This window comes from Leucoraja erinacea, unplaced genomic scaffold (genome assembly GCF_028641065.1).
Source record: "Leucoraja erinacea ecotype New England unplaced genomic scaffold, Leri_hhj_1 Leri_287S, whole genome shotgun sequence".
NCBI lineage: Eukaryota > Metazoa > Chordata > Chondrichthyes > Rajiformes > Rajidae > Leucoraja > Leucoraja erinaceus.
In genome coordinates, this window is record NW_026576188.1 from 32,488 (window position 1) to 55,432 (window position 22,945).

Sequence of the window (22,945 nt, forward strand, 5' to 3'; positions counted from 1 at the left end):
TGCAGGTAGATGGGACTAGGGAAGAATAAGTGTTCGGCATGGACCTGAAGGGCTGAGCTGGCCTGTTTCCGTGCTGTAATTGTTATATGGTTAATTGTTATATGTTATATGTTATATGGTTGTTTTCCTGAGGGAAGATGATATCTGGTGAGCCTGGTTATGTGTCCGGAGAAGATTGGAAAAAACTATGTGGGTCTGGAGTCACCTGTGGACAAGACCAGGAGAGGCCACAACTCGTACTTTCCAAAGGATGTCACTGACCCAGGGAGTTTGACCATGGTCACTGCTTTCACGGTTAGATAGGGACCAATGAGATAGAGGAGGGAGAGGAATGGCCACAGTGCAACAGGGTGGGGAGGTCCAGGGTCACAAGACCTGTTCCTGCAGCAACTCACCGTCACCTCCCACAACCCCATCGCCTCGTGTTGCAAGGTGGGCAGCACGACTCACGTCCCAGAGGCCTCTGCAGTCCATCTGTCTTTTTATTATTTTTTGTCTTGTTTGAATGTAGTTATTATTTTTTTTTGGGGGGGGTGGGGGACTTTTAAAATCTATCCCCTGCACGGAGAAGCCGACCTTTTCCCTGTCGGGTCTCCGTTGTCATTGGGGCTGCACCGTGGAGCGGCCTCCAGCAGGAATGACCTGGGGCTCTAGTCACGGAGCTGCGGACCTACTAACCATCGTGGAGCTGGCCGAGTTCGGAGCGGGAGGAGCAGTGGTGGCGCTCGGCTGCGTCCCGACCTCGGGGACTCGGAGGCTTACCGCAGGTCTGGTAGACAGGAACACCGGGAGCCCGTGGGTCCCTGCTGGGAGACCGCTTTTCGAGGCTTCTGCAACGGCGACTTCACCCGCCCGAGTTGCGGGGTTGAAGAGTACCTGGAGCGGGGCCTGACATCATCGCCCGGCGTGGCTTGGAATGGCCGCGGGACTTTGCTAGCGCACGCCGGGGGCTCCAACAACAAGACCTGGAGCGTGGCCTTGCATCACCCGGCGCAGCGTAAATGGCCGCGGGAAAATTACCATCGCCCACCGGGGGCTTTGACTTTGACTCTGACATCGGGAGGGGAATGGGAAGTGCAGGGGAGAAATAAGTCTTTGCCTTCCATCACAGCGAGGAGGAGATGCGCTGTGATGGATGTTTGTGTAAATTGTGTTGTGTCTTGGTTCTTGTTTGTGTGCATGACTGTAGAAACAACATTTCGTTTGAACCTCAACGGGTTCAAATGACAAATAAATTGTATTGTATTGTAAGGATGGCAGGCACAAGGGTATCTTCAATGTCATTAGAAACGGGAATAGTCCCTGAGGATTGGCGTACTGCGCATGTTGTTCCATTTTTTAAAAAGGGTTCTAAGAGTAAGCCTAGCAATTATAGACCTGTTAGTTTGACTTCAGTGGTGGGCAAATTAATGGAAAAGATACTTAGAGATAATATATATAAGCATCTGGATAAACAGGGTCTGATTAGGAACAGTCAACATGGATTTGTGCCTGGAAGGTCATGATTGACTAATCTTCTTGAATTTTTTGAAGAGGTTACTAGGGAAGTTGACGAGGGTAAAGCAGTGGATGTTGTCTATATGGACTTTAGTAAGGCCTTTGACAAGGTTCCTCATGGAAGGTTGGTTAAGAAGGTTCAACTGTTGGGTATAAATGCAGGAATAGCAAGATAGATTCAACAGTGGCTGAATGGGAGAAGCCAGAGGGTAATGGTGGATGGCTGTTTGTCGGGTTGGAGGCAGGTGACTAGTGGGGTGCCTCAGGGATCTGTGTTGGGTCCTTTGTTGTTTGTCATGTACATCAATGATCTGGTTGAAGGGGTGGTAAATTGGATTAGTAAGTATGCAGATGATACCAAGATAGGGGGTGATGTGGATAATGAAGAGGATTTCCAAAGTCTACAGAGTGATTTAGGCCATTTGGAAAAATGGGCTGAAAGATGGCAGATGGAGTTTAATGCTGATAAATGTGAGGTGCTACACCTTGGCAGGACAAATCAAAATAGGACGTACATGGTAAATGGTAGGGAATTGAAGAATACAGTTGAACAGAGGGATCTGGGAATAACCGTGCATAGTTCCTTGAAGGTGGAATCTCATATAGATAGGGTGGTAAAGAAAGCTTTTGGTATGCTAGCCTTTATAAATCAGAGCATGGAGTATAGAAGCTGGGATGTAATGCTAAAATTGTATAAGGCATTGTTGAGACCAAATCTGGAATATGGTGTACAATTTTGGTCGCCTAATTATAGGAAGGATGTCAACAAAATAGAGTACAGAGGAGATTTACTAGAATGTTGCCTGGGTTTCAACAACTAAGTTACAGAGATAGGTTGAATAAGTTAGGTCTTTATTCTCTGGAGCGCGGAAGGTTAAGGGGGGACTAGATAGAGGTCTTTAAAACGATGAGAGGTATAGACAGAGTTGATGTGGACAAGCTTTTCCCTTTGAGAATAGGGAAGATTCAAACAAGAGGACATGACTTCAGAATTAAGGGACAGAAGTTTAGGGGTAACATGAGGGGTAACTTCTTTACTCAGAGAGTGGTAGCGGTGTGGAATGAGCTTCCAGTGGAAGTGGTGGAGGCAGGTTCGTTGGTATCATTTAAAAATAAATTGGATAAGCATATGGATAAGAAGGGAATGGAGGGTTATGGTATGAGTGCAGGCAGGTGGGACTAAGGGAAAAAACAGTTGTTCGGCACGGACTTGTAGGGCCGAGATGGCCTGTTTCCGTGCTGTAATTGTTATATGGTTATATGGTAACCAGCTGGCATTACTAAACGCTCAAAGCTTTGCTTTGAAACCTGTACTCACTCTGCCACCCCAGGATGCTCTCTTTGATTATGTCCATCGCTCTGTTGGTTCTGGTGCTCTTCTGAATCTTCTCACATGATCCATGAAAAGGGATCAGCCGAATTCTCACAACTACAGTTTTCTCATCAAACGTTCCCTGGTGATCAACTTCCACCAGCTTCTTGTCTGGATCTGAAGACTTCTCTAGGAGGATCACAGCACAGATGTCTTCTCTCTTTCTTCCTCGTTTGTCTATTGAGAAATTAATCAATGTTGAAATTGCTTATCCTTGAGTCTTTATACCTCAATTATTTCTACATGCTTAGACACTTCCTGCAAAATGACAATGCAAACCCAGGTGATTGACCACTCAGCACCTCACAGCTCTCCCCCTATCCCACCTTAGTGTCTCAGTGAGATCACATCTCTCTGTTCTGAGTTCCAGTAAATATCAGCCAATCTTCCTCACCCTTTCCTCAACGCCTCAATGCCTCACCACGGGAATGGATTTATTTTACTGCTGCCCAGGGATATCCTTCCTTGGAGTGTTCCAGGTGTATTCTCCCCAGGCCAAGCACATGGTGACCATCTCAGATCCCAGGACAGAGCTTCATGGTATTTCACTTGTAACAATGCAGCGGCAGGTGAGTCAGCACCTGAGGGGAACAGTTAATGTTTCAGATCAGAACTTCTCTCTAATTAGCTCGTTGACCTGAAACATGAACAGTTTCTGCCCCAACAGGCACTGCTTGACTTGCTCAGCAGGAGATGAAGAATTAACATGGCAAACTATGTAGTTCAGTGTTGTTCTTGCTGTTGGGCTGAAGTTTAAACTTGCCAGCTTTCTTACTGTAAAGTGCTGATGATAGTCCCTGAAGTAAACATCCATTGTTTAGTGATTCAGATATCTCTACCTTAAACATATATATTTCCACAACTCTCTGGGGCAGGGAATTCCAGGGATTATCACCTTCCAAGAGCGAGTTTAGAATGTCCAGCCACTTGTGTTGTATTTATAGCCCCTCATTTGTAGCTGTCCCACTAGTAGAAGTGTCTCAATATCTGTCACATTCCCTCATGGTCTTGTATGTTTGAATAAAGTCACACCTCATTCTTTCACACTCCAACAATAAACAGAAACAAACTGGTTAGAGGAAGTAAACTGTGCATAGTCCTCCAGGTGTGCCCTTATCAACACTGCTTTGGACCAATAAAACATCTCTCTGGTCTGAAACCAGCCCTTTCGCAATAAAGATAAAAATGCCAGTTTAGTTTAGTCAGTTCAGTTTTAGTGTCATGTGTACCGAGGTACAGTGAAAAGCTTATGTTGTGAGCTAACCAGTCAGCAGAAAGGCAATACATGATTACAATCAAGCAATTTACATTGTATAGATAGATATGTGACAAGGGAATGATAGTTAGTGCAAGATAAAGCCAGCAAGGTCTGATCAAGGATAGTTTGAGGGTCACCAAAGAGATAGACGGTAGTTCATCACTGCTCTCTGGTTGTTGTAGGATGATTCAGTTGCCTGATAACAGCTGGGAAGAAACTGTCCCTGAATCTGGAGGTGTGCGTTTTCACACTTCTGTATCTTTTGCCTGATGGGAGAAGGGAGAAGAGGGAGTGGCCAGGGTGCGACTCGTTCTTGATTATGCTATTGGCCTTGCCGAGGCAGCGTGAGATATAAATGGAGTCAATAGAAGGAAGGTTGGTTTGTGCGATGGTCTGGGACACGTACACAATTCGCTGCAATTTCTTGCGGTCATGGATGGAGCTGTCCCAATACCAAGCTGTGATGCATCTGGATAAAATGTTTTCTGTGGTTCATCTGAGAGTTATAGGGGACATGTCAAACTTCCTGAACCTTCTAAGGAAGTCGAGGCGTTGGTGAGCTTTCTTGGTCATTGCTTCAATATGGGTGGTCCAGGAGAAATTGTTAGTGATATTAACTCCTCAGAATTTGAAGTTTTCAACCTTCTTTTCTTGGGCACTGTGGCTGCAAACTGTATGTGTAACACTTTGTTTCCTGATGTCGATCACTATCTCCTTTGTCTTTCTGACATTCAGGGAAAGCTTGTAGTCTCAACACCAGGTCATGCGGGGTTCAATCTCCTTCCTATACTCCGTTTCATTATTATTTGATATCCAGCCCACAATGGTGATGTCGTCTGCAAATTTGTAAATTGAATTAGATTTGTACATGACTGGATGTACTGATAATACCAGTATTTATATCCCTTAGTCCGTTCAGTGGAAACACCGACTAGAATACTTTAAACATTCTTTTATTTCACCCTGGTGACCTTCCTTCTCTGTCCTACTCTGGGAAGCTCTCCCAGCACAATCACAGAGAAACATGTGCACAAACAAAGGAATTAGCATATCTATAGTTGATACAGTGGGAGGTAACTTACAATGGGTGTTAATCTTCTACACCAGTCACTACAGTATCACATGGTTATATTGGTGGAGACAATCTTTCCACCCAAATACAATCATACTCAGCATAATACATCTTAGCCAATCACAATAGCATCGAACATCACATGTTTTACAAGATGTAAGAAAAGTGAAACCTAACTTCAATCAGCCACGAGGTATCCCACGATCAAGAGACAGAGTACTTAACCTAATCCTAGATTATCCTGAGTTCTGCATATTCTCAGTACAAGGAATAACGAAGGAGGCTGAGAACACATCCTTGTGCAGCCCCCGTGTTGAGGATTATCATACAGGATGCTTTGTCCCCTATCCTCACTGATTGGGGTCTGTTGGTCATGAAATCAAAGTTGCAGAGATGAGTGCTGACACAAATTCCCGCGAGTTTGGTGATGGTCGATGGTATAATGGTATTAAAGGCAAAGCTGCAGTCTATGAATAGGAGTGTGACATAGGTGTCTCTCTTATCCAGGTGTTGTAGGGATGTGTGTAGGGCTAGGACATTGGCATCATGGTGTACAATTTTGGTTGCCCAATTATAGGAAGGATGTCAACAAAATAGAGAGAGTACAGAGGAGATTTACTAGAATGTTGCCTGGGTTTCAACAACTAAGTTACAGAGATAGGTTGAATAAGTTAGGTCTTTATTCTCTGCAGCGCAGAATAAAGATAGAGGTCTTTAAAATGATGAAAGGGATAGACAGAGTTGATGTGGACAAGCTTTTCCCTTTGAGAATAGGGAAGATTCAAACAAGAGGACATGACTTCAGAATTAAGGGACAGAAGTTTAGGGGTAACATGAGGGGGAACTTCTTTACTCAGAGAGTGGTAACGGTGTGGAATGTGCTTCCAGTGGAAGTGGTGTGGGCAGGTTCATTGGTATCATTTAAAAATAAATTGGTTAGGCATATGGATGAGAAGGGAATGGAGGGTTATGGTATGAGTGCAGGCAGGTGGGACTAAGGGAAAAATGTTGTTCGGCATGGACTTGTAGGGCCGAGATGGCCTGTTTCCGTGCTGTAATTGTTGTATGTTATATGGTTATATGGTTATATCATCCGTGGACCTGTTGTGGTGGTAGGTGAAATGCAGTGAGTCAAGACTGCTGGGTAGACTGGATTTTTGTTGCATTCCATAACTAGCCTCTCAAAACATTTGATGATGGTGGATGTCAAGGTAGTCGTCTAGGCATGAGGTCTTGCTTTTCTTCAGCACTGGGATGATAGCGGTCAGCTTAAAGCAAGTTGGTACCTCAGAACGGAGTAGGGAGAGATTAAAGATGTCCGCGAATATTCCCACTAGTTGGTCCACGTAACTAGTAAAGACAGGGCCAGGAACTCCGTCTGGGCCAATTGCTTTTCATGGGTTTGCCCTTAGGAAGGCCAATCTAACCTCGGCTACAGTCACCTTGGGGAGAGGCACATTTGAGTCTGATGTGCCAGGTGTCAGCAACCTGCTAGCCTTCTGCTCAAAACGGGAATAGAAAGCATTCATGAATGATGCATCTCACTAATAATGTTGCCTGACCTTGTTGTGCAGCCAGTTATCTTATTCAGACCGTGCCAGATTCTACATGTGTCCGAGTGATTATACTGGGACTCAAGTTTGTCTCGGTATTGTCTCTTGGTGGGGGACAATCCGGCCTGTGGGTTGCTGAAACCCTGTCCTGGATGTTAGGCCTCATTGTGTCCCCTCCCTGTTATAAAAGCAAATTCCAATGGCGTACTCATTCAGGTAAGCTGCACAATCCCTGAATATGAACCAGTCAATTACAAAAGTGTAAGAATGGTAGATTACACTGAGACAGTACACAAGAGTTTCCACATTTGGCGCATTCTTGTACACTTCAAGTTCAACTTGGTTAAAATGTGGAGTTTTAACTTGGCCATAACGTGCCGTTATCCTAACGGTGACATTTATCAGACTTGACTAATATTTTTATAAACATAGAAACATAGAAAATAGGTGCAGGAGGAGGCCATTCAGCCCTTCAAGCCAGCGCCGCCATTCATTGTGATCATGGCTGATCGTCCCCTATCAAAAACCCGTGCCTGCCTTCCCCCAATTTCCCTTGACTCCACTAGCCCCTAGAGCTCTATCATAAATCCATCCAGTGACTTGGCCTCCACTGCCCTCTGTGGCAGGGAATTCCATAAATTCACAACTCTCTGGGTGAAAAAGTTTTTTCTCACCTCAGTCTTAAATGACCTCCCCTTTATTCTAAGACTGTGGCCCCTGGTTCTTGACTCGCCCAACATTGGCAACATTTTTCTTGCATCTAGCTTGACTAGTCCTTTTATAATTTAATATTTCTATAAGATAACCCCCCATCCTTCTAAACTCCAGTGAATACAAGCCTAGTCTTTTCAATCCAGTGATTATAGTAAAACTCACAGTTCAGTGTTCTGCCCACATTTGACCCATATCCCTCTAGTCCTTTTCCATCCATGTACTTGTCCAAATCTATTATTGTACTAAAAGTCTCATCTTGACCACTTCCGGTCTACGTTGTATATTAATTTTAGAAACAATGCTGCCTCATATTGCTATGATTTTTTGGCCTCACAGTCCTCCTCCACTCAAGCAACCCCAAGAATTTTTCCCATCTCTTAAAAAGAAAAAAATTATGACTGTTTATAAACTTGTGATATCAACTGATTGGTCCTCTTGCATGTCAATCACCATGATGAAGGTAACTCCCCTTCTGGGGGGGGGGGGCAGGAGTATAAAGCACCGGATGCCTGGAAGATCGTGAGGAAGATTCCACAACTGTGATTCTAAGCTGTGTCAATTGAACTGTAAGTCTACTGAACTGTGAGTCTACAATGGCCTTGCAATAAATGATTATTTGTTAATGCTTAATGTGCTTGCAATAAATGATTTGTTAGCCAGCGATGTGAAATGATGATTGGTTAGCCCTTACTGTGCTTGGCTTGACTTGCATTGAGTCAATGCACAAGCCCTTACTGCACCCACTGTGCTTGGCTTGATTTGAATTGAAATGGGATGGATTGCATTGTTGGCCCTGCACTCACTGTATTTGGCACTGTGTGTGTGTGTGTGTGTGTGTGTGTGTGAGTCAGTGGGTGTGAGTCAGTGTGTGTGGCTGTGAGTGTGTGTGTGTGATGGGTTATGTGTGTGAGATGGAGGGTATGTGTGTGTGTGCCCGCCAGGCATGAGTGAACTGCCAGCCCACCAGCTGTCAGTGAATGAGTCAACTGCCAGCCCAACATTGGCCTACCTGATACAACTCAAATGACCCAAAAGGCTCGTGCCAGGCAAGCACATTCCTGAAAAAGTGTCTTTCACTGAGATTTCAAGGAGATTTTTTGAAATCTGCATGAAACAAAGATGAAAAATGGCTAAAATTGATTCTCCACCCTCTCCCCCTTCTCCCTCACAGAGTCTCTCACCTGTTTTGGGCAGAATTTCTGGCAGTTTCTGAGCTGCCAGCCCACCAGCCATGAGTGACTGTGCTGCCAGCCCACCAGCCCTGAGTGACTGTGCTGCCAGCCCACCAGCCCTGAGTGACTGTGCTGCCAGCCCACCAGCCCTGAGTGACTGTGCTGCCAGCCCACCAGCCCTGAGTGACTGTGCTGCCAGCCCACCAGCCCTGAGTGACTGTGCTGCCAGCCCACCAGCCCTGAGTGACTGTGCTGCCAGCCCACCAGCCCTGAGTGACTGCTGCCAGCCCACCAGCCCTGAGTGAATGTGCTGCCAGCCCACCAGCCCTGAGTGACTGTGCTGCCAGCCCACCAGCCCTGAGTGACTGTGCTGCCAGCCCTAGAATCCATCCATCCAGAGACTAGCTAGCCCTCTGGAAACCAGTCCCTTCGGCCCACAACACCCATTCCAGCGCTCCAGAAAGCCACTCCCCCCCTCCCCCCACCCCACCCACTGGCCATCAATATTGGAATTGGTGGCGAGGTGGAATATTTCATTGGGGGACCAGCCCTCCCGTGTGAACATGGGACCCAACGGGTCCCACTTAGTCTAGTATCTTATAAATGTGTATATAGTCATCCAAATCATTGATGTAGTTGACTAACAACAATGGGCCCGACACCTAACCCTGAGGCACACCAGTACTCACAGGCCTCTAGTCCGAAAAACATCCTTCCACCATCAACCTCTCTGCTTCTTTCCATGAAGCCAATTTTCTATCCATCACCGATCTCTCCTTCCATCCCATCTGATGACGGATCATTGACCTGAAACATTATCTCTGCAACTCACTGAAATGTTGGCTCGGCGATATAGTGGCGCAGGAGACAAGAAACTCACCTTCCTTTCAAATAAAACCAGTGGAGGCCCTAGTCGAACCGAGAGATTAGTGATAGGGCCAAATGTTACCGGAGGAATGCAAGAGAATGAGAGGGGGGTAAATCAGCCGTGAACGATTGGCGCTGTAGACGCGACTGTTTAATTCATCTCCCATACCTAAAGGCTAACAGAGCAGGGCAGCCCCAGTACTGCACGGTGAATGGTGCTTGGGACACACTTGTTACTAGAAGCAGGGCTGGCAACATTGGGTTAGTGTTGGGAGTGAGACACCACTCGACAGAGCAGGGCAGCCCCAGTGCTGCACGGTGAATGCTGCTTGGGACACACTTGTTACTAGAAGGACAAAGATACACAGAAATGTACAGAGACATGGATACACGTCCTACCTTCAATCCACTGCAGTGCTTTGCGGAGATCAACAGTATCACCGGACACTTTGTAGATAAAGAGAACAAGTGGAATCCCCGGATTTTCACAAACGGAAATGTTCAGTAATCTCACAATATCTGTGTGGACATTCCCTCGACCGTAACACTCCACTGGTACAGAAAACAATGTGTTAATCATTCAGCATCTTTCACATCCATTACACCCCCCTCCTCCCCACCCTGACCATCTGCTTCCCCACCGCCCCTCAATTGTTCTGACACGTCTTCATCCTGTGCTGTTTCCTACCTTGGCAGCGGAGGGATTGCCGCAATGGTCCGTAACCGGAGAGAACAGACAGAAAGACCGCGCGTTTCCACCAACACAAGAGGCAGAGGCAGAGTAGAAACAGGATAATGCCCACGAAAATGAGGAGTCCACAAACCCAAGGTTGGTCAGGGCAAGTGTTACCGGACTCCATCTACTCAACTCCAGCCCGTTCCCCTGTCACCCGGGCCTGAGCTGCCAACGGTCCCAGAACAAGATAAACGCTGCTCCGCTGGGGTTGGATCATCTCCCCGCCCATCATTCGGCCCGCCGTCTGCTGACAAATAGCAGGCGAGAGGAAGCCTCCAAACTCTCTACATCTTGATTTCTTCCGCACTTCTGATGCAGGGTCCCCGATTAAAAGTTTCCGTGTCTTTTTCTCCACTCTGTCACTGCCTGACACGAAGGGTGGGTCCAGAAACAGGGCGATCGGACGTTGCTGCTCTGAATGTGATTGTTGGTTCTCCAAAATATCCCAAATAGAATTTAAACTGGGGGTGGCGGAGGGTGGACTTAAGCAATAAAGGATTCTTGGAGAAGAAGAACTACCTTAAATGTAGTTACGTCTGGTTGTGTAACTATGGTTGGGTGAAGACTATTTCATGCTGTAATAGTGCGGGGGCAAGAATGAATGACTGTACACATCTGTCTTGGTTGCTGGTATCTTAAATTAGATCGAATGCCCTCGTCTGCTCCTAATAGTAGCAATGTTACTACATTTTGAGATTTTTAAAATAAAGTCTGCAATTTATCCCATCAGATGTAGCATAAAAAGAAGTTTGATTTAACACCTAATTTTACTTCAGAGTCACGTGAGTGACTACGTGAAGAACCCGCTCAGTGCGCAGGCGCGGCATTAACGCCCAGCAGTGCAACAGCGGCGGCAGCTGGAGTCAGGCTCTCCAGCTGCAGTATAAAACACGGACCGTTTCAGGTGAGTATTTTGAACAGGAGAACAGAATTACATAGAGAGAGAGTTGACTGCGAACAAAATGACTTCAAGACAAAAGCGATTCTCGATGAAAACTGCCCCCTGCCTGACTCCACCAGAGGAGGGTTCAATATCAGGGCGGCAGCCACAGGCGGCAGGACCGCTCTTTGAGCGCTCCCCAATTCCCGAAGCCGAGCCAACCCCTGTGCCGCTATTTTCAGAACCACGGACAGGGAGGAAAGCAACCAAAAAGACAAATCGGCCGGTTATCTCCGACTTGTCGGAGGAGGAAATGTCTCCACCTAAAAAGAGGAGAGACAGCCGCCTGAGCTGTATTAAACAGCTCCTGGAGCAAATGCTCCACCAAGAAACGCAGCAAGAGCGTTTTCACGGAGGTAGGTCAGTTGCCTCCTCCACAGTGTCTAGTGCACTCCCCTCTGCTCCCTCTATATTCGAGGCTAGCACGGGCGACCAGGCCTGGGCTGGTCTACAACAAGGGCAGGCGGACGAGTGCAGGAGTATGCCAGGGGAGCAGGAACATGAAGAGCTGCTGGGTGTCGTGGGCCGCTACGCGGCAACCCCACGCGCAGGAAGATCACTGGAACCTAAGATGGCAGCCAGCATAAACCACCTCTCCAACAAAGCCCTACAAGAGAAAGTCCTTCTGGAAGCCTTAGAAGAATAGCACCAGACAATTGCGAGGCACTCAAAGTGAAAAGTGTCAACAATCAAATCTGGAGACAGCTGGGGCAGCAGATTCGCAACCAAGAACTAAAACTGCAGCGGATCCTGAGGCTCCTGACATCGGCAATCACCGCCTTTGCTCGTTCCATGGAACACATAGACATGAACACCTGCCAACAGGATGTGTTAGCACTAATGTGCAACACACAATACGAGATCAATATTCTCTGGCGGGACAATATAAGACCTGCCCTCAACCCCAAATATGCGGGGCTATGCAAAACCCCTACAGCAGAAACAGAGGCACTGCTGTTCGGGAAATACCTCAACAAGAGGTTGAAGGACATGGAAGAGGCAGCTAAACCTGTTGGCCTCATGAGGGCAGGCCCGGGAACGAGCAGGACATCGCATCCGACACCCAGCTGGCAGCACCCCTCGGCATCCACCAGTCGACGCCCACAACCAAGGTGAAACATAAACATAGAAATTAGGTGCAGGAGTAGGCCATTCGGCCCTTCGAGCCTGCACCGCCATTCAATATGATCATGCCTGATCATCCAACTCAGTATCCCGTACCTGCCTTCTCTCCATACCCCCTGATCCCTTTAGCCACAAGGGCCACATCTAACTCCCTCTTAAATATAGCCAATTAACTGGCCTCAACTACCCTCTGTGGCAGAGAGTTCCAGAGATTCACCACTCTCTGTGTGAAAAAAGTTCTTCTCATCTCGTGTTTTAAAGGATTTCCCCCTTATCCTTAAGCTGTGACCCCTTGTCCTGGACACATCGGGAACAATCTTCCTGCATCTAGCCTGTCCAACCCCTTAAGAATTTTGTAAGTTTCTATAAGATCCCCTCTCAATCTCCTAAATTCTAGAGAGTATAAACCAAGTCTATCCAGTCTTTCTTCATAAGACAGTGCTGACATCCCAGGAATCAGTCTGGTGAACCGTCTCTGCACTCCCTCTATGGCAATAATGTCCTTCCTCAGATTTAGAGACCAAAACTGTACGCAATACTCCAGGTGTGGCTCCAGGCACTGCAGCGGCTCGACGTTTGCCTTATCGTTGAAGTATGCTGCCTGTTTTTCTTGCCGGACAGCTAGTTGCAGTCCCATAGGAGGGACAGGACAGGATGGGGCTGTAGGAGCAATAAAGGCAACAGCAGTTTGCTTCTTATCAGTCTAGTGTTCAGTAGCTGTGAGGGGGCATAACCGCATGTCCCATCAAGGGGGCTGTTGCAGTATTCGAGGATGGTATACATGGAGTCACGGTGGCTGCGCTTGGCTTTCTTCATGATATTTTTCATGGTTTACACACAGCGCTCCACCTGCCCATTGCTCCGTGGGTAGATGGGACTTGAGGTGACATGGGCAAATTCCCATTCATGCTTGAACTTCTGAAGTGGGATCTTGTTGGGGCTAGATCAATAAATACATGTCTGACACCGACAACATCTTGTAAGAAGAGTTTATTTTCAAATTGCCAACAGAAGCTTCTAGAAGGTTACTTGACCTCAGTCACGAGGCACAGGCCAACTCGACAGCTTGGACTCCTGGCCTCAAGTGGCGCTGGCATTTACATTACATTTACATCACAATGGGGAGAAAGCAGGAACGGGGTACTGATTGTGGATGATCAGCCATGATCATATTGAATGACACTGGCTCAAAGGGCTGAACGGCCTACTCCTGCATCTATTTACAATGTTTCTATGTCTCCTGACACCCGAGGTCCTGACTGATGTCGGACTTAATGTAGCTCTGTCTCTCTACACACTTCTCTCTCCCAGCGTCTCTTAATACCTGAACCTTTAATCTTTCAGCACATAGTCACTCATTGCAGGATATTTAACCCACCAGGTCCAGCGCTTTACCAATGGATGCCTGGATGGTTCGAGCTTGTTCACACGTTTGTTAAAGGTTCTCAGTGACTCTGGTACTGTCACTCTCTCTAGCAGGAAAGTGTGTTCAGGTACTCACCACTTTCCCCCTTCAGATTCCCACTAAGTCTCTAAGTCTCCGACCGCCGGCCTGCGACCAACAACATCCTGAAGCCGCGGTCTCCAGTAAGAAAGCGCCGATTTGGGACCTGAAAGCCGCGGAGTGTGTTCGAATGTCCCGATAAAAGGGCCTGTACATCGGGCCGTCTGTAACAGCGACTGCGGAGGTTTATGGCCCCGACCACGGGTGAACAATGGAGGAGGACTGACTGAACTTTGTGCCTCCCACCACAGTGAAGAATGCTACGGTGGATGTTTGTGTTAGAAGTTATTGTGTATTGTGTGTTCTTTTTTTTTATTGTACCGCTGCTGGCAAATTCATTTCACTGCACTTACATGGGTATGTGATGAATAAAATTGACTATTGACTCTTCCCCCTCACCCTAAATCTATATCCTCTAGTTCTATCTACCTCTTAGAGGGAGAAAAGTGTTGTACAATCTACCCGGTCAAAGCCCCTCAGAATTGTATACCCCTCCATCAGGTTCCTCCCTCAGACTCCTTCACTAGAACAGACCCATGTTTCTCCAGTCTCTGCTCGCTCATAACTGAACCTTTCATTCCAGGTAATATCTCTGGGGAATGGTCTTTGCATCCTCTCCAGTGGGATGAAATCCTTATCATGTTGACCACAACTTTTTTCTGCATTTCTTCCCATTTCTTCAACATTTCTTTCACATTCCAGCACGTGCAGTATTTAGCTTTCCCATTAATGAGCTACAAAGAGTGTTCACATCACCCGGAACCAGGAGCAAACGTGGATCTGGGGTGTTCACATCACCCGGAACCAGGAGCAAACGTGGATCTGGAGTGTTCACATCACCCGGAACCAGGAGCAAAGTGGATCTGGAGTGTTCACATCACCACACAGAATATTCCAGAGACATTGATTTCTGACACCCACAGTATCTTTAATTTTATAAAATTACAATCACAATTTGAACTGTCATGTTTGATTTCAAGGATGGATAGTTCATAGCATTACAAAATTGCACCTTGCAGTAAATCATATATTAAAGAACATAGTATCTGGAGGTTACACAAAAAAGCTGGAGAAACTCAGCGGGTGCAGCAGCATCTATGGAGCGAAGGAAATAGGCAACGTTTCGGGCCGAAACCCTTCTTCAGACCTTGAAGTAGTATCTGGAGGTGATCAGAGATCTGAATTTTCTGGATGTGAAGTTAGAAGACAGGATATACATTAGTCAGTAAGATAAACACATCTCAAATAGGGAAAATTGTATTGTTCATTAAGAAATGTTTCTGATCTTTGAGTTTGTTAACCACTTGCATTTTTATGCAATATCTTCACAAGTTGCTCAACCTGTGCTTGGTAATTTTCGACAAGTAAGGGAAGGGATTGGGGCTGTGACAGAAAGTTTAGGTTCTTTAGCCATGGGTTAAGTATCAGATAACTGGAAGGTCACTAAGATGTCCCTTGTTCACAAACAGCAGCATGGATAACCCTGGGAACTATAGGCCGATGATCTTAGATCAGTGGGAGTGGAGACGTTGGTTAAGAATCTGAAGGAGCAATTGATGTTCACTTGGAAATGTAGGGAGTGGTTGGGGATCGGTGTGGTTTTATGCAGGGAGACGAGGTCTCACAAATCTGAGTTGTTTGAGGAAGAGTAACTAAGACAATTGACAAAGGCAGGGAGGTAGAGGCAGTTTGCATAGAGTTCAGAAAGGCTTTGACATGGTCCCACAAGGTAGGCTAGTGCACATGTTTAAGGTACAGGTGTGTTAGCTAATAGATCCAATATTAGCTTGGTGACAGAATACAAAGGGGAGTGTGGAGGGTTGATTTTCAGACTGGAAGTCTGTAACAAGTGGTGTACCACAAGATCAGAGCTGGTACCTTTCCTGACTTGAATGAAAAAATATGTGATCTATATTAGTAAGTTTGCAGATGTCACAAAACTGTGTTGTTGGTGAAGAAGGTTGTGTCAGAATAAATGGGGCATAGCTGGATCAGCTGGAAAATTGGACAGAGCAGTGGCAAATGAAATTTGGGCACGCTAGAGGCAGGAAAGATGTTCCCGATGTTGGGGGAGTCCAGAACCATAGTAAGAATAACGGGTAGGCCATTTAGAACAGAGATGAGGAAATATTTTTCACACAGAGAGTTGTGAATCTGTGAAATTCTCTGCCACAGAAGGCAGTGGAGGCCGTTTCTCTGGATGCTTTTAAGAGAGAGTTAGATAGAGCTCTTAAAGATAGCAGAGTCAGGGGATATGGAGATAAGGCAGGAACGGGGTACTGATTGTGGATGATCAGCCATGTTCACAGTGGATGGTGGTGCTAGCTCAAAGAGCAGAATGGCCTATTCTTGTACCTATTGTCTATTAACCAGACAAGAGTGAGGTGATACACTTTGGGAAATCAAGATCAAGAAGAACATGTAGAGTAAGTGGCCTTCGTGTTGATGTAGAGATACCTTGAGGTGCAAATCCTTAGCTGGATAGGATGGTGAATCTGGCATTTGGCACCTTAACTTCACCAGCCGGGGCACTAAGTGTGAGAGTTCGGACGTCATGTTGCAATTGTACAAACATTGGGTTGGACCACACTGAAGGGTACTATGTGCAGTTCTGGTTGTCATATCAGGAAGGATGTGGTGGCAGTAAGAGAGCATGTTGTCTGGAATGGAGAGCTGTAGTTACGGGGAGAGATGGGTTAAGCTGTGTTTATGCTCACCAGAATGTAGGAGGCTTGGGTGATTTATATCAGTTGAGAACATTAAGAGGGCCATGGATAGGATGGAAAGTTGATCTTTTTCCCATGGCAGGGAAGTCTAGAATGAGAGGGCATTTGTTTCAGGTCTGCGGGAGAAATTTAAAGGAGGACAGAGGGATAGGATATTCACACAGAGGGCATTGGGTATCTGGAGCAAGCTGCCAGAGGAAGAAGTGGAGGCAGATAAAATTATAATGTTTAAGAGGCTTTTGGATGTGTACTTCGAAAGGACATGTTTAGACGCCAAGTTACAAGCAATAACTGTCTTTTTAATTAACAGCAATGTGTGAGTTGAAACTTTATATCCATATCATTGATAAATTCTCAACATTCATCTGACAGCAGGTTGACACATTGGAGTTTGTAAAGTGAGCTTGTTCAGCCACTGTGGTCCGGAGTTGGTATGAGTTCCAGTTCTACAGTTGTGTACACGCTTGGCTCTGTCCATTACGCTGTAATTTTCAGATAGCGGTCGATGTTTCTGATCATGTTTTCCAGAGCATACAGGGCAAGAATACATTTTATCATTGTGATATGATCACCATTCCATTGATTGGAAACCACAAACATGCATTGCTTATCCATTCCAGTAGATGCTGAAAACTGCTCAAACTGAGGGGAAGAAAGGAGAGAAACAAGTATTTCTGAATGAGTTCTACTTCAGGTTTGACAAGCAGAAACGTAACCCTGGTACCCCCTCCCCCATCCCCAACAAACACAGCCAGACCCCAGTCTGCAAAGACTGGGCCCTTCTACACCCACTCCTCCCCATTCACCACTTCACACCTACTTAAAGCAAGACTCCAGTCTGAAGAGACTGGACCCTTTCCCACCCCAACCAACACTTCACACCCACTCACAGCCTGACCTCAGTCTGAAGAGACTGGACCCTTCTGCACCCACTCCTCCCCATTCACCACTTCACACCTACTTAATGCAAGACTCCAGTCTGAAGAGACTGGACCCTTTCCCACACCCCCCCCTCCAATAACCCCTTCACACCCAGTTTACCCACACCCTCCATGCTGAACGTTTGAATATGTGTGTGTTTATGATTGTGTTTATAGAAATTAGGTGCAGGAGTGGCCATTCGGTCTTCGAGCTTGCAAAGTCCGCCATTCATTGCCACATTTCATTTCATGAACTCAGTCGTCCCGTAAACCTGCCTTCTCTCCATACCCTCTGATCCCTTTATCCACAAGGGCCACATCTAACTTCCTATAAAAAAGTCAATGAACTGGCGTCCTACCGCCTGTGCAGAGAGTTCCCTTCCTGCGCTTTCGACTCTCGTGAAAAAAGTTCTCCTCATCTCGGTTTTAAAGGATTCCCTCCTTAAAAATAAGCTGTGACCCCTTTTACCTGTCAGCTTCCAACACATCGAAACAAAGTTGCAAGAGAGGAACACTGAGCTTTTCACTGTGCAAGCCCCTTAAGAATTTTGTAATCTTTCTATAAGAACGGGCTCAATCTCCTAAATTCTAGAGAGACGGGTGCAAGGTCTATCCAGGGTTTCTTCATCACAGACAGTCCTGAGCAGACCCCAGGGTCTGCACTTGGTCTGGTATACCTTCTCTGCACTTCCTCTGGGCAATAATGTCCTTCCGATTTGGAGACCAAAACTGTACGCAATACTCCAGGTGTAGTCTCACCAAGACCCTGTACAACTGCAGTAGAACCTCTCTGCTCCTATACTCAAATCCTTTTGCAATGAAAGCTAACATACCATTCGCTTTCTTTACTGCCTGCTGCACCTGCATGCCTACCTTCAATGACATTGTACCATGACACCCAGGTCTCGCTGCATCTCCCCCTTTCCCAATTGGCCACCATTTAGATAATAGTCTGCTTTCCCGTTTTTGCCACCAAAATGGATAACCTCACATTTATCCACATTATACTGCATCTGCCAAATATTTGCCCACTAACCCAGCCTATCCAAGTCACCTTGCAGTCTCCTAGCATCCTCCTCACACCTAACACTGCCCCCCAGCTTAGTGTCATCCGCAAACTTGGAGATATTGCCTTCAATTCCCTCATCCAGATCATTAATATATATTGTAAATAGCTGGGGTCCCAGTACTGAGCCTTGCGGTACCCCACTAGTCACTGCCTGCCATTGTGAAAAGGACCCGGTTACTCCTACTCTTTGCAAGTGTGTTTATGATTGTGTTTATAGTTTGTTTGGTTGTTTGTTTGTTTGTCTTTTTGCACAAAGTCCGCGAGCATTGCCACTTTTCATTTCACTGAACATCTCCGTGTGTGTAAACTTGACTTGAACAACATCACTTCTCCATCATCAACAATAAAAATAGAGGAGGTGGAGAAGCTTGTCGGAAAACAGAAATGCCGGAAATCTCCAGGATCGGACAATGTTTCCTTCTCTACGCTCAAGCTCTGTGCCGTACAACTGGCAGCGGTCTACACAGACATTTTTAACCAGTCCCTGCAAACCTGTGCAGTCCCTGCCTGCTTGAAAGTCTCCACCATTGTCCCTGTACCCCAAAAGGCCAGGATAACAACAGACATGTCTTAATGACTAGAGACCTGTCGCACTGACCTCTGTAGTATTGAAGACCCTTGAAAGGCTTGTGCTGGCCAAGCTGAAAAAATCTCACAAACCCCTGCTGGACCCTCTACAGTTTGCATATCGGGCCAATAGATCTGTGGATGACGCAGTCCTGGGGCCTGCACTTCATCTTCCAGCACCTAGACCGCCAGTGTCTATGCGAGGATTTTGTTTGTTGATTTTAGCTCTGCGTTCAACACTATTGTGCCAGAGCTACTACTCTCCAAACTTTCCGATTTGACTGTGCCTGAACCCCTCTGTCGGTGGATCACCAGCTTCCTGACACACAGGGAGCAGCATGTGAGGCTGGGAAAGCACATCTCGGACGCGCAAACCCTCAGCAAAGGAGCACCGCAAGGCTGAGTGCTCTCCCCTCTCCTCTACTCTCTCCACAGCAATGACTGCACCTCCACTGACTCCTCTGACAAGCTTCTCAAGTTTGCAGATGACACAACCCTGATTGGACTGATCCAGAATGGGGAGGAATCTGCCTACAGACAGGAAGTGACACAGCTGGCGTCCTGGTGCCATCGCAACAACCTGGAGCTGAATGCTCTTAAGACAGTGGAATTGATTGTAGACATTAGGAGAGCTTTCCCTCCTCTCACCCCACTCACCAACAACAACACCACAGTCACATCTGTGGAGTCTTTTAAGTTCCTGGGAACCATCATCTCCAAGGACCTTAAGTGGGTGGCTACCATCGACTCCATAGTCAAAAATGCACAACAGAGGATGTACTGCCTACGACAGCTGAGGAAGCACAATCTGGCACAGGCAATGATGGTCTAATTCTACACGGCCATCGTAGAGTCTGTCCTAACCTTCTCCATCATGGTCTGGTTTGGCTCAGCCACCAAACACGATACCTGGAGGCTGCAGCGAATAGTACGATCAGCAGAGAAGGCTATTGGCTGAACCCTTTCCCCCATTGACGAACTGTACACTGTAAGGGCCAGGAAGCGAGCGGGCAAGATCATCTCTTACCCCTCCCACCCTGGCCACAAACTCTTTGAATCACTTCCCTCCGGATTGTCAAAACTGCCACAGCCAGACATAAAAGCAGTTTTTTTCCACGAGTAGTAGCTCTACTCAATAACCAAAAATCTGTAGCCTCCTTTTGCTCTGGTATTTTGTTTGGTTCACATGTTTGATCAATGGTGTTTTATTATTAATGTTTAATGTTTTATGTGTCATTCGTAACTGTCACTGCATGCCATGTTGTCACTTGTGGGCGGAGCGCCAAGGCAAATTATTTGTATGTGAATTCTTGGCCAATAATCTTATTCATTCATTCATTAACATCTTCAATCCCTTAACTACATTCATGTGAAGATGAATCTTGGGTCCAACTCCATAGCTCCCTAAAAGTGATAACACAAGCAAATAGATTGGGAAAGAAGGTGTACATTATGCTTTCTGACATCTGTTGGGGCATTGAGTATAAGTAAAGAAGTCAAGTGAGTGAGCAACTCCATCAGGCTCCAATAATGTTGGGTGCCAGGGATAGTTGTGGAGGAAGATACCTGGTTGTGTTTAAGAGGCTTTTAGATAGGCACATGAATATGCAAGGAATGGAGTGGTATTGGTCACAAGCAGCAGAGGAGATTGGTCCAACAGTACAGACACTGTGGGCAGAAGGACCTGTTCCTGTCCTGTATTCTTCTATCTTTTATGGCAAGATTCGGGATGACAAAGGATACTGAGGGTTTGATCCAGAAGAAAGCAGGAGGCGGATGGCAGTTATTGGCAAGTGAAATCAACTGACCGAGTCTCTTGGCAACTCCCTCGTCCCTCGAGGAGGATGAGAGATGTAGCAGAGAACTTCAGCAATTTAGATGGACACAAAGAGGGCATGAATTAAGGAGATAAAGTTATCAAGAGCAAAAGAGTAGCCAAGGAAAGTGTGGGTCCACTGGGAGTTAAAGGTTCCATGTTTACTGCCAGGCTATGTGGCAGGATGCTAAATAATTTCAGAATGACAGGCAGTGACTAGTAAGGTGCCGCAAGGTTCGGTGCTGGGACTCCAGTTGTTTACAATATATACTAAAGATGTATATGAGGGAATTAAATGTAACATCTCTAAGTTTGCAGATGACACAAAGCTGGGTGGCAGTGTGAGCTGCGAGGAGTTTGCTATGGGGCTGCAGGGTGACATGGATAGGTTGTGTGAGGGGGAAACTTTAACTTTTTCTATGTGGGGGAAGGGGGGCAGGGTAAGGGGGGAACCGTTTCCCAGTCTCTTCCTGGCGGGGACCCGACTATTTCTCCGAGTCGCGTCTTCGCCCCCCACCTCGCGGCCTCCCAGCTGGATCGGAGCGGCCTTTGCTGCCGGGGACCGGGAAGCGGACCAGGGCTGCTACAGTGGCGGCGCAGCGCTGGAGTCAACGCAGAACGGGCGATGCCTACCCGGGTCGCCGTTTGGAGCTCTGGAGCATTGGGCCGTTGCTCCAACATTGTGGAGCTCTGGTGCGGAGAGCTTCCAACGCGGGCGGCACTGACCGTCATCACGGAGTCCTGGGGCGCCTTGCAGAGGGCCGCTAGCAGCAGTCTCCACCCGGCGCGGCCTGCGCACTTTGGAAGCCGCCGACTCCGGTAGGAGGGGGCCAACTGGTTTCCACGTCGCTGAGGACGTCCCGCAGCCCCGACGTCAGACTTGTATCACCGCAGCGAGCGTTCCTGGACATCGGGCCGCCCGTAGCTGCAACTGTGGAGGGCTTGGGGAGGCCCTGACAACGAGGAACAATGGAGGAAGAGACTGACTCAGGTGCCTTCCCACACAGTGGGAAACTGATTCTGCTGTGTGGGGATGTTTTATGTTAAATTCTATAGTGTGTGTTCTTTATACCCTTTCAGGCTTAAACCCTCCCTTTACCACCTCCAGTTTAAATTCCAGTTGGAATATTTTGGACCCAAGGACCAAGAAGCATGACAGACACAGTGTAATGTGAATTAATGCGAGGTTATCCACTTTATTGGCAAGAACAGGAAGGCAGATTATTAGATAAGTGGTGTCAGATTAGAAGGGGATATGCAACGAGACCTGGGTGTGCTTGTACATCAGTCACTGAAAGTAAGCCTGCGAGAGAATATGCGAGAATCCAAAGGGTTTCTACAGCTATATTAATAGCAAAAGGATAACGAGATATAAAATTGGTCCATTAGAGAGTCAGAGTGGACAGCTATCTGCAGAGCCAAAAGAGATGGGGGAGATATTGAACAATTTCTTTTCTTAGGTATTCATCAAGGAGAAGGATATTGCATTATGTGAGGTAAGGGAAACAAGTAGAGTATCTATAGAAACTATAAGATTCAAAGAAGAGGAAGTACTGACACTTTTGAAAAATATAAAAGAGGATAAGTCTCCAGGCCCTGACAGGATATTCCATAGGACATTGAGGACAGTTAGTATAGAAATAGCAGGGGCTATGACAGAAATATTTAATATATCATTAGAAACGGGAATAGTGCCGGAGGACTGGCGTACAACGCATGTTGTTCCATTGTTGAAAAAGGGTTCTAAGAGTAAACCTAGCAACTATAGACCTGTTAGTTTGAATTCAGTGGTGGGCAAATTAATGGAAAGGATACTTAGAGATAATATATATAAGCATCTGGATAAACAGGGTCTGATTAGGAACAGTCAACATGGATTTGTGCCTGAAAGTTCATGTTTGACTAATCTTCTTGAATTTATTGAAGAGGTTACCAGGGAAATTGATGAGGGTAAAGCGGTGGATGTTGTCTATATGGACATGAGTAAGGCCTTTGACAAGGTTCCACATGGAAGGTTGGTTAAGAAGGTTCAATCGT

The 22,945-nt window shown here is 46.6% G+C and overlaps 1 protein-coding gene across 2 annotated transcripts in view; it reads right to left on the reverse strand.

Moving 5' to 3' along the window:
• Positions 1-16,814: 16,814 nt before the first annotated feature.
• The window catches only part of LOC129693414 (uncharacterized), a 32,171-nt gene continuing 26,040 nt past the window's right edge, over positions 16,815-22,945 (reverse strand). For both annotated transcript variants that reach the window (XM_055630243.1, XM_055630242.1), the window contains one exon: positions 16,815-17,178. In XM_055630243.1, coding sequence (XP_055486218.1) covers positions 17,014-17,178 — 165 coding nt within the window. In that variant the 3' untranslated portion in view covers positions 16,815-17,013. The remainder of the gene's footprint in view (positions 17,179-22,945) is intronic.